Here is a 13,245-nt window from a genome sequence, read left to right as displayed (position 1 = left end):
GCTGTATGAAAGCAGATATGTGATGAACTGGAATTTTATCATTTTAACCTTCCACAAAAAGGCTCTGACAGTTTAATGTAAAGATTACAGACCACTAAGCCTAATGAGCCATTTTTTAAAATTACTATTACAGATTATATTGGAATGAATAAAATCAAAAACAGCAAATGAAATAAAAGATGCCCATAGCGAATCATCTTCCATATCAGAATCAAATATTGCTAGAAAGAAAGAAATGCAAAAAGTTCCTTTTTTGTTTTATAGATTATAAGGCATTTGATAGTGTTCAGCATAAAAATCAACAGTGAACTTTCAGAAAATTTCCAAATGCAAAAAAGATGTTAGACAGTGTTGTGTGCTTTCTCCCCTTCTGTACAGTGAAAAATTTTTCAAAAGTTTAGAAGCACTGGAGGGAGTAAAAATAAGAGGAAAAAATATAAATCTTCATTATGTGGATGATAGTGTGTTGATTGCTGAGAAGAGAGAGAGCTCAAAAATTTATAGTGCAAATAGATACACAGAATAAAAAATATGGCCCTACATTAAATTTGACTATAGTTATGATAGAAAGCAAAGAAAAATTCACCCCAAAGTTTAAAACTTTGGGGTGAATTTTTCTTTGCTTTCTATCATAACTATAGTCAAATTTAATGTAGGGCCATATTTTTTATTCTGTATCTATTTGCACTATAAATTTTTAAAATCAAAGTATGAAACTTATAGAACATGTCAAGATGCTAGTTATTTAGGACATTTAATTATAGAGGATAGAAAATGCAGAAAAAGAGTACGAGAAGGATAGAAATTGTAAATCAACCTTTAATAGAACGAAAAATATACTGACAAAAAGGATTTAAGAATGATTAAATACTTTATTTGGCCTTCTTTTCTCTATGGAATAGAAACATGGACAATAAACAAGAAAGAGATTAAAAGAATTGATGTTTTGGAAATTATTATTGTCACCTATAGGGAGTCCAAAGACTCATCGAGGGGAGGGCATCTACTCTACATCACTGCTTCCATCACTCGCAATACACCAACGCCATCTACTGCTGACCACCACCACTAGTATTTCTACAAACATCCATGCCCAACGTGGAATTCGAACCCACAGCCTCTTGACTGGAGAGTGGACATGCTAACCACTCGGCCAGCCAGGCTGGCATGTAGATACAGATGAGCAGTGAAAATTTCATGGATCCAAAAGAAGAAAAATGAGTTTTGGAGATTGAGTACTAAAATGGAAATAATAAAGAACATACAGAAAAGAAAAATATCAAATTTCATGCCTCACAACATGGGCCATATTGTTGAGTTATGCAAGTCTTCAAAAAAGATTTCTTAGAGGAAAGAATTGAAGGTAAGTAAAAGAAAGGCAGACATTGACACTTTTTAAAAACAAAGGACTACTATCCCAAGACAGAATGTATGGAGATCCATAATAGCCAGTCTTTTGGATGGAAATGGCACTTGACAGAATTGTTTTGAACTGTCAAATCATCCTCTACATCCATTGAGGATGTCTATAGTAGGAAATGATTTTTAACAAAAACTAATTGAATTGGCATGCTGCATTGTGTGTTATGTTTATTGTTATAATATTTTTTAGAAATTTGTAATAGGTTAACTCTCCTTCCCATTACATCTGTTTGAAGAATAAAAAGTATATAATACATTATCAAAATTTTGAAATATACACTGCTTGGAAAGAAGTCAGTGGGCATCCTCATAGGTGAGGTGCATTGTGCCACGTAACAAGTTACGTTTGTAGCCAGTATAAATTGAAAGAATATGATGCTCCCAAGTCAATGCAACTATGTCTGGGTGAAATGGCTACAAGAACAGAACTGACAGAGTTTGAAAGAGGCATCATGATGGGATTCTCTGTTTCAGGCCTCTGTTTGAATAATCCCAGGTCAACAATTGGTGACTCCATACTGAGATGGAAGTGCAGGGTGTCAATTGTCAGTGCTACCCACAGTGGATGACTCACTGCACTCACCAAACATGACCTTAGGATGCTATGAAGAATATGTAAAAACTGCCTTTCATTGGCAGAAATGTTCAATTTGGAGTTCTGGACATCAACTGGAACACAAATCTATGCAAAAAATTCAGGACCGAGGCCCACAACATGGGTTTCCATGGTAAGACTTCAACATGCAAGTCCCACATTACTCAAACCAACATGCAGCATTGTCTTCAGTGGTGCAAAGAGTCTGTACAGTGGGATGAGGAAGCTTGGAAAGTCGTGTTATAGAGCGATGAATTACATTACACCCTCTACAGAGCAGATGGATGGGTGTGGTGAATGTCTTACCAGAGTGCATAATCCCAATTATGAATTTGGCGGTGCGATGGTATGGTCCTATTTTTTTCTGGTTTGGCCTCAGACCTCTGTTTGTGGTGCCATAAACATTGAACTTTGATAGATATCTAAACATACAGGACAATGTAATTCTTCTTACTTTGTGGAGTTCATATGAAACTGACCATTGTCTCTTTCAGCAAGATAGTGGACTGTGTCATAAGGCTGCTGTTGTCATTGTGTGGTTTGTGGACACGAACATCACCAAACTTGACTGGCTTTCGCAGAGCCCCGATCTCAACCCTATTGAATATCTGGGACAAACTGAAGCATCAGGTGAGGTCAAGGATGTCTGCCCCCACAACCCAGGATCTCATTATATGGCTATAGGAAGAATGGTGCAAAATTCCCATTGATTGCTATCATTTGCTTGTAGAAAATATGTTCCATAGGATTGCTGTAGTCATTGCATTGAAAGGAGGTCCTACATCTTAAGGTGTTATGGCTGTTTATTTCTCACACTATGGTGTCCATTGACTTCTTTCCAAGCAGTGTATTTGTTATATGATTTTTGAAATATATTTGTTGTTATATAAATTTTTTTAATGTTTTGTCAGGACAAGAAACTATATATAAAAGGAGAAAGAATGAGAAAATCCATTGCAGTTAACATTCAGCAGTTTTACATGCTGATGTGGAAAAGTTATCTTCTCCGAATAAGGCATTATGTGATTAGTGCAATTGAGATTTTACTTCCCTTACTATTGTCTATTATTTTCGTATCAATACTAAGCAGAATGGGCAATTCTGGAGAGTCTGTAATTAATAATATTAAAACCTATACTGCAACTATTTATCCACCATTTGATCCCACTGAGTTGCGTACATCATTGCCAAAAGTTGTTCTCTATACTCCAAATACTACTCAAAGTAAGGAATTAGTTACTAGAGTTGTTGAAAGAATAAATCGAAGAATAAATTGGCGACCAAGTGAGTACATATTTTAATGATACATTATATGAGGGCTCCAGAAATCTATTCACCATGATAAAGTTATCAGAGACAAACAGTGAGTGAATTTTTGGCCACATTACATTCAAAATGCATTGCATTATTTACAGTTTTTTTTTTTTTTTTAAAACATCTGCAATACCAATTTTCTGATCACAGGCAGCCTTCATCCATTCAGTGGACATTATCAGATGCAGTATGCCATTCCTTGATATGCTCGATAATTTGTTAGGATCTTATTTAATTAGTTAATTCATAGGCTGTCTCTGCTAAAAGTTAGTTTGAATGGAGATACCTTGCTGCTTTCCAGAAAGGTGAAGTAATTCCTATCTGTGAGAACAGTTGACACTATTTATCTTTTACTCTGTTATAAACTAAAACTCACTCCTGTGTCTGCTGATTAATTTTGAAATAAATATACAAGTATTCTAAAACATTTTATTTTGCATAACTTCCAAGTCATTGCCATTCTTATAAAGATCAGAGTAAATAAAAATTTAATTTAATAAGGCTGATTTTCATTTGTTTCATTGCCAACTGTAATTCTCCCAACCTCTTTAACCTTTAAGTAGGCATGCAGTTGTAATGTAGTATTGTTAAAAGCTTATTTTCATAATTCACAATATGAATTAGCTTAATGCAATTATATATTGAACATTTCATGCAATGAAAAGGCTTGCTAATAGTGTTATTTAAAAAACACAGTTATCTTGCAGAGAAGAGCTGGAGACCAGATATCATTATTGACATTACATCATGAAAAGTTTGGCTCTGTTGCAAGTGTTGACCATTTTCTACAGTTTGGTAGACTCATTTGTCTTTCCTATTGAATTATCTTATGGATAACTTGTATAAATACGCCCTTCATTAGGGACAATAAATGAAAGGAAATGCAAAGTACTTTTTTTTTTTTTTTTTTTTTGGTTTTGTGAAGTGCAAAACTTAAGGTGAAGGATCAGAAAATACAAAACCACTGAAGAAAAGTTCTGTTGTGTGTCATTGTCAGAAAACAGTAAAGATGCATTCTCAAGACAAAAGTCTTGAGGAATTCAACTTTACAAGTTGAATTCCTCAAGACTTAAAATAAAAATATCCTGGGACCACTGACAGAAACTCTGGGTTACTTACAAGATTTTTGAGACCTTTTTAAAGTGAAGACATTTAGGTTTCATGAGACTTCAACTTTCACAAAAAAAAAAAAGATGGATTCTAAAACGTTTGAACACCTGAAGTGCCCATTTTTAATAAACTATTATAAAACTAAATTCAATAAACAATTTAATTACATCAAAACTCATGTCCAGTAGCAGAACAGTATCAAAATTAAAAGAAATGTAACAAAAATTAGCTAAGAAAATTAGACTACATTAGTGAGTCTTCTTTTAGATGCTTTATATATTTCAAATGAGAAGAAAATCATCTGTGATGAGATGCTTACATAAAAATCAGAAGAGGTATTTGTTTACATAATTCCTTTCAAACAACTCGGCTGCAATGTATTTCAATAGATGAGTGAAATGAACAAGTTCTTGTTGTGGAAGACTAGTAATTGGTTAGCCGGCAAGTGGAATAGAAGTATTCCACTATGTTAGGGGTGGGGAAGGTCTGATTTAGAGTGACATATATAGTGATACATCCATACCAACCTTTTACCATAATTCATACTATAGGTAAGTAAAAATTTTTTTACCAGTAGAATTAAGTGTTATTTCTGGAGCCCTGCATTACATGTTGATTATCCATATATGAACTTTTTGTTAAAGATGAGTATAGATTTGAAGTTTTATTATTTCATAAAGCAGAACTGTAATATTAGTAATAAATTATGCATTTAGGATAGTAATACGAAGAGTTAATTGTTAGAAAAATTGCTGGCCTGGTTGGCCAAGTGGTTAGCATATCTGCTCTCCAGCCAAAAGGATGCAGGTTCGAATCCCGTCGTGAGCATGGTAGATGGTGTTGGTGTAGTTGGTAGAGACAGAGTTGTAGAGTAGGTACCCTCCCTTGATGAAATCTTTGGACTTCCTGGAGATATTACATAATAATAATAATTTCTCTGTTATATGCATCATGATGAATGCAAATACAGTCGATGTCAGCTGCAATTATTCAAATTATTACCTAAAAGTAAATATTATATTCATTATGAGTGGTGGTGAAGATTTTGGAAAAGTTTGGTTAGGGCTTGCATTCAGAAATGGATTGACAGAATTTGCAACAGACATCATGGGTTTACTATAGGAAGGTCATGCTTTACCAATTTGCTCACTGAGTTCACATCGTTTTGCCTTGCCACCTGTATTCAACTTCTACGATGAAGAAGTACTGCTTCCTACTATCTCTACACCAGGTTTTTGTGTTATCAACAAACCTGTAATGTACCATAACTTTAAATAACAGGGGTGTCCAGATATTTATTGGTAGATAGTATGTATATATAATAAATTTTTCATGATTCTCTATTGGAAAACGGGATCGTGAAAGAGACCAGATAGTTTCCTCACATTCGAAGGATAAGGAAAATTAGAACTCAATTCTGTTTTCTTTATCCTTGAAAATGGCATAGAATTGTTCTTATTCAGATTTGGTAAATGAAAGAACACTTCACAAGACTGAAAACTTTCTCAGATTTGAAAGGACTATGATGAAGTGGTATATTTAGTTCTGCTTGTCCAGCTGTGCTGGACTACTCATACTGTCATTGACTGTAATTTATGTATCCTTTTCTTCTTATTTTAGCACTATATCATTTGATCATCAATGATTTAATAACTTAGGCTACAATAAAGAATGCAATAAACATATGGGAGGGATTGTGGATGAATTTTCATTTTTTAGCATAAGAAGATATGAAAATACCTTTCATCTCATTGTGCTTAAATGCAAAATGAATTATTTGTTTCTTCAGTTGTTTATAGGCTCTTTATTTCTTGTAGATAGAATTATTGCAAAATAAAATGGATGTTACTGCTGATTAGAAGAAACATGAATTGCATCAGTTTTTTAATTAGAGATGTATAGTCACTCTCTATGAGGGTGCTGAAGAGTTGTTATAATCCCTATGAAGTGACTGAGATAGAACCATGGAACTTGCACATAATTCTACGTTCCCCACGAAGTGTTATACACTTGTTACAATGATCGTGTATCATTTGCAATCCTCTGAGAAAAAGCCATTCCCTTGTTGTACAAACCGGTCCTCATCTGCAGATATGACCTCATCATCTGTGGTAAATTTTGTTTCTTTAAATTTGGGAATAGGAATAGTCAGATAGGTCAGGTCTGGCAAATAAGGTGGGTAAGGCATACACTGAAAGCCCAAGTTGTGTATTGTTGAGTTACATGAGCAGTGTAAGCAGGGGTGTTGTCCTGCAAAAGCAACACATCTCTGCTGAGTTTCCTGTAGTGTTTTTCCTTCAGTACCTCCTTCAGAGTTGTTGAATAAAACTGCTGCTATAACAGTTTTTTTTTTTTGAGGTACTTGGTAAGGATTACACCCATAAGACAATGGCAAAAACTTTCACTGCTGACTGTTGGGTTTGGAATTTCTTTGGTTCTGGAGAACCTTTTGTGCCTCCACTCCATTCGACTGTTGTTTGGTCTAAGTCTGATGAAGCTGTGATTTAATATAGCTTCAAATGACCCAAAAATCTCTCTTTTGGTCAGCATTCAAACATCTGGGGAACAACATTTTTCAGAGCTTCTGCATATCCAGATGTTGAAAGTTTATTTTCCACTTGGTTAGAGTATAATAAATTTAGTTTAATCCTTTATCCAAGTGTGAGCAAACAAAGTTTGCGCCTGAAAGTATCTTCAGGACTGGGTTAAGGTGGTACACACCTTAACCCAGTCCTGAAGATACTTTCAGGCGCAAACTTTGTTTGCTCACACTTGGATAAAGGATTAAACTAAATTTATTATATCCAGATGTTGGCGGATAATGTCCTCGACTCATTCTCTGGATATCCTCAGCATTTTTGGTTGGTATTTGTCTATCATCAAGGATCATGGCATGCACTGCATCGATGTTTTCAGGTGTGATCGCTATGGCAGGTCTTCCTGATATGGGGACATCTCTTGTCTCAGGGTGTCCAGTTTTAAACTTGGCCACCTATCTCGCAACTGTTGGATATACTCGGGCACAGTCCCCTAAGGTCTTGCACAAAGTTTGATGAATCTCAGGTGTGGACTTTTCTTGAAACACAAAAAACTTGATGATGGCTCATGCTCTTGTCTTTGAATTTCTTCAAAACCTTTCACATGTCTTCTTATACATCTTAAAAGAAAATGAGCAAATTATTATTATTGCACCAACCATGGGGTCTGCAGACTCATCATGAGAGGTTCATTCAACTGATAACATATTTATCATTCCAAATCGTAAAATCCTTAACGCTCTTTGCATTAACAACACATTCTGGTAATGCATTCTATTCACTGACATTTCTCTATGTAAAAAAATTTGCTCTTCACACCTCTGTTCGCCACACTTATATAACTCCCAGGGACGACATCTGGTTTTTCCCTCTTGCCTTCTACTCTTTTTATAATCTCATTTGGATTAATCTGATAAAAAATCCTCTCACTAACTGAAATATCTCTATCAAATCCACATTTTTTCAACCTCTCTCCATAGCCAGCAGTCCAAAGTCCTGATAATGTCTTAGTCACTTCTCTCTGGACCCTCTCCAGAGAGAAGTGATCACATCACACTGTAAACAGATAACCAGATTTGAGCACAATAGTCCAAGTGTGGTCTGACCAGTTCTTTATACAATGGCACAATCATTTATCCCTTACATTAGAGAGTACTGTATTTCTTATCATAGCAGCACTATGATGTGCAACACTAACAATATGCCCCCTAAACTTAGTCTGCTGTCAATCATCACTCCCAAATCTCTGATCTAATTCACTTGCTGCAGTATGGCACTGTCGATATAGTACACGGCATTATATTTCTGCACTTCAAAATCCAACACCTTGCATTTATATTAAAACTATAACCCCACTCCTTTGCCCAAGTCAAAAGTCTATTCACATCTTCCTGAAGGGAATTAACATCAGCAGTGCTACTTATAATTCTCCACAACTTTGCATCATCAGCAAGCAACAGAAGATCTCCACTCAGTTTACATGATGTATCATTTACAAACAAGTTAAACAGCATGGGCCCCCAAAAACAGAACCATGGGACACTCCACTGGTTTCTCTCCTTTTTTGAGACAACACTGCTCCATCATACGTGACTTGCTGGTATCGTTCAGAGATCCAATCCATCTAACCAATATACTATCTCCATCCTCTACAGCTTGTACACCAACTTATCATTTGGTAATATATTGAAAGCTGTTGCAAAGTCCAAGAATATCCCAGCATATGATTCTCCTTATCTAACACACTTATCATAAAATATAATTAAATTTTTCATGTTTAAGAAATTTAATTGTATCATAAAATACAATTAAATTTCTTAAACATGACACCTACCCTTTACAAATCCATGCTGATCATAAAGAATGAGATGTCCATCAACCCAATCTTGTATTTCCTAACCAATCTCTCCCAACACCTTGACCACATTTGAAGCTATATAGACTGGTCAGTAATTGGAAATTTCTGTCTTAGAACCATGCTTGTGGAGTGGTACTATTTTGCCTTCTTTCCACTCCTTAGGAACTGTACCCACTGCAAGACTTTAATTAAATAACCAACTCAAATGCATTGCCAACTGGTGCACATTCCTTAAGAATACGTGGTGATATGTCATCCATTCCTATAACCTTATTAACTAACCCAATCAACACCTGATAAACTTCTGATTCATTCGCTTCCAATTCTCCTAATACTTGTCTCCACTTCTGTATATTGCACTGCATAGTTTAAACCAGTATGATATATGCTGATGAAGGTATATGTTCAGCAATCCACAATATCCTTTGCATCTGTTATTCTGCTGCCATAATTATTCTTTCTCTTGTTTGCCATCATCATCAAATTCCTGACATGTATCCTCCAGGGGGTGTACAGAAGAGTATACTACATGAAAACTTACATCATTACTAACTTCCTATCAACATTTTTTCTCCATATCAATCAGTTATCTTTCAAGATTCTAACATTATCAGATGTTATACATGGTATCCTTTCTTAATGAGATTTTGCTTAACGCAGGATATAATTAGAGTGGTGAAATTAATTGCTACAATCTCTTGATATATGTGGCAAGAGTTTTGATTAACGCACCTTTAAATTTACCACGCAAAAATATGCAAGCCTCGCGGTGTGAGCATGATGATATCATTCCTCCCATATAGCCGTGCTCCCTGAGCCTGAGTGCCAGCTAATTACTTCACTGCCAGCATCAAGAGTGGACGTATTATAAGCTCCAGTTGTTTTGCTGTACTTATATACACATTACGTTCTTCGTAAATTTTACAGTCCATTAATCTTGTTGAAGAATAAGAGGAATCCCACAACCAGGTCATTAAGTGAAAAAAGAAGAGGAATGTAATTACCTTAGATACAAAACGTGATGTAATTAAAAGATTGAAACGTGGTGAAAGTAAAAGTAAGATCAGAAGCGAATTTGGTTTTAACGAATCTACAATACGGACTATTTTATCCAAAGCTGATGGGTATTGGGAGCAAGGTAAAGTTGCATCTACATCTGCAAGTATGCAATGCACACGTAACCGGAATGCTATAATGGTTGAAATGGAAGATCTGTTGATTATTTGGCTGGAAGCCTGCAATCAAAAGAGAATTCCAATTAGTGCCTATAATATCACAGCTAAAGCTCTAAGCCTGTTTTCAAGACTTAAAGAGACTAAATATAAAGAAGACAATTCAAAATTTGCAGCTAGCAAAGGCTGGCTTGAAAATTTTAAATCTAGGGTTGGACTAAAGAATGTGAAAATAACAGGGGAAAGCTGTAAGTGCTGATTAAGATGCTCCATCCAAATTTCCTGCTGAGCTGCAGAAAATTATCGAAATAAATGATTAAGATTACTGCCAAATTTTCAATGTAGATGAAACTGGCCTCTTTTGGAAAAAAATGCCATCTAGAACTTTCATATCAAAAAAAAAAAAGAAGCAGCCTGACTATAAAGTTTCAAAAGATCGCTTAACTGTTATGCTTGGAGGGAATGCTAATGGAGATTTTAAATTGAAGCCACTGCTTGTCTATCGAACTCAGAACCTGAGGGCTTTAAAAGGACGTAACAAGAACTCTTTACCTGTAATTTGGCAGATGAATCAGAAGGCTCGGGTTACCCAAAGTCTATTCAAAGATTGGTTTAAGTCTTATTTTTGCCTGTCAGTTGAAGCTTATTGCAAGAGAAATAACTTGGCTTTCAAAGCTCTTTTGCTTTTAGATAACGCACCTAGTCATCCAAATTCTCTTGATGATCTGTGTGAGAATGTGAAAGTTTATTTTCCCCACCAAATATGACATCATTGCTACAATGGACATGAGTGTCATTGCAACTTGCAAAGGCTATTTTCCTAAAAAGATATTCTCAAAGGTAGTAGAAACAACAGGAGAAAATGCGATTACGCTCCAAGAATTGTGGAAAACATTTAACATTAAACACGCAATTGAAAACATTCATGACTCATGGGAGCAAGTGTCTTTAAGCTGCATGAAAGCTGTTTGGAAAAACATTTTGCCAGAATGCACTAATGACTTAGGTTGTTTTCAAAATCCTGTGAACAACGTGATTGAAAAAATCGTTGCAATTGGTGAACACCTTGGTTTTGATGGTGTTGATTCCGAAGATGCTAAAGAATTATTGGATTCAAATTCAGAAGATTTCAGTGACAACGATCTTCTTGAAATTGAACAACAACGTGCATATGAAGACAACGAACAAATGGAATATGAAGATGAAGTTCCAAAGGAGATAAAGAACTGGATGGAATATTTTGCAGTTTAGAATCGCTTAAGCAGCAAGTAATGGATATGGATCCATATGTTAATCGAAGAATGCTTGTTTGCCGAGGATTGGAGAGTCATTTTGCTCGTTATCGTAGAATTTATACTGATAAGAAAAAAAACTAAAATTGTTCAAACGACTCTTGATAACTTCTTTTCTATGGATGCGGAGTGCATATTGCAATTGTAATACCATTGGTATTACATTGGAATTTATGATGAATACGAAGTTTTTGAGGGTGCGTATTTGATCTTTAATGGCCGGTAAGGTGGTTAATATTTCTTTATCACACTTCCCATTCTCTGTAATTAGTTTACCCAAATATATAACTCTACTTGATCTAAAGTATTTCCTCTGATTTTAATATTTATATCTGGTATTTTCCCTTTTTCTCTTGTTACCAGCATGGTTTTGGTTTTTTTGAAGTTGAAATTAAGTCCATATTTTTCAGTTAGCTTCAACGTCTCTTCTAGTAAGTTTTGAAGATCTTTTTTTTTTTTTTTTTTTTTCAGCTAGCAGTACTGTATGATCTGCATATCTTAAGTTTATATTCCTGCCTCCTATGCTGACTCCTTTAAATTCTTCTAATCTGGAAGATATTTTCAGTATATTGTCAATGTCAAAATGATATGTAATTGTCAAAATGATATTGTCAATGGATTGCAATGGGATATTCAGTTGTTTGCTGATGATGTGAAGTTGGGAAGGGTTATCAGTAATAGTGCAGATGTGGCAGTCCTGCAAGAGGATTTGAATAAACTAGACAGACGGGCAAATAAATGGGATTGTCAGTTCAATGCAGCAAAATGTAAAGTCTTGAAGTTTGGGATCCATTGATGGGAGGATGCATACTCGATCGGAGGAGCTGTACTGGAGGAGGTAGGGGAGAGGAGATCTGGGGGTGATGATTGATAGAAAACTGAAATTCAGGGAGCATATTGCAAAGGTGGTGAGGATAACTCAGAGGATTGCTGCAATACTGAGAAAGATGCTGATCTGCAGAGATGAGTTATCATTCTGTTGTATAAGGCCCTGATCAGACCACACTTAGACTATTGTTCTCAGATTTGGTCTCCAAGATTTGAAGGGGACAAATTGACTGTGGAAAGGGTACAGAGGCAGATAACAAAGATGGCTTCAGTACTGTACAATGTTAGTTATGAGGATCGGCTGAGGGAATGTGGACTGCAGAGTCTGGTGGATAGAAGAAGGAAAGGTGATATGATTGAGACATTTAAACTGTTGAGAGGCAGTTACAGGGTAGACGTTGGAGAGTTCTTTCACTTGGTGGAACGGCCGGAAGGAACGATGACAAAGGGCCATCCCTGGACATTACGGAAGGAGGCTGTGCACAAGAGGGTGAGGAGTGGTTTCTTTGTGTGGATGGTGGTTGAACCTTGGAATGCATTGCCTGAGAGAGTGGTTGGAGTGGGGACGGTTAATGGGTTCAAGGAGTGGTATGATAGACTTTGTATTTCCAAAAAACGACCTCCCACGATGAGGCTTTTGACTCCATGGAGGCCTGGATAATAATAGAGGTTAAACAATATAGGAGAAAGAACTCAGCCTTGTCTGACACCCTTCTTTACTGGGAATTCCTCCGAGATTTCTCCTGATATTTTTATTGAGGCAGTTTGCTCCCAATATAGATTTATCAGTAATCTGGTATCTTTACCATCTACTCCTATGCCTACTGAATTTCTGATGCATTTGATGAGTTGTTCATGTTGTATATTGTCAAAGGCCTTTTTGTGTAGTCAATAAAATATAAGTAGACTTCTTTCTGCTTTTCCAGATATCTTTCTATAATAGTTCTAATGTTGAAGAGTCCTTCTCTAGTTCCTTTATTTTCCTGGAAACCAGATTGTTTCATTAATTTCCATTTTGATTTTATGTTTATTTCTTTCTAGGATGATATATAACATAACTTTTGCTATCAGACTGATTGTTCTGTACTCTTCATATATGATTGTCTTTGATTTTTTA

At 35.7% G+C, this 13,245-nt stretch overlaps 1 protein-coding gene across 2 annotated transcripts in view; it reads left to right on the top strand.

The window, feature by feature from the left end:
* LOC150099998 (phospholipid-transporting ATPase ABCA3-like) overlaps positions 1–13,245 on the top strand; it is a 728,766-nt gene that overhangs the window by 17,192 nt on the left and 698,329 nt on the right. For both annotated transcript variants that reach the window (XM_090402469.1, XM_090402468.1), the window contains exon 2: positions 2,929–3,301. In XM_090402469.1, coding sequence (XP_090258595.1) covers positions 2,959–3,301 — 343 coding nt within the window. In that variant the 5' untranslated portion in view covers positions 2,929–2,958. The remainder of the gene's footprint in view (positions 1–2,928; positions 3,302–13,245) is intronic.

The sequence above is a fragment of the Typopeltis vanoorti genome, chromosome 13 (assembly GCF_054136105.1).
Source record: "Typopeltis vanoorti isolate ZY-2024b chromosome 13, IOZ_Tvanoo_1.0, whole genome shotgun sequence".
Lineage (NCBI taxonomy): Eukaryota > Metazoa > Arthropoda > Arachnida > Uropygi > Thelyphonidae > Typopeltis > Typopeltis vanoorti.
The sequence above is the reverse complement of the archived record's forward strand: the minus strand, read 5'-3'. Positions and strand labels throughout refer to the sequence as shown.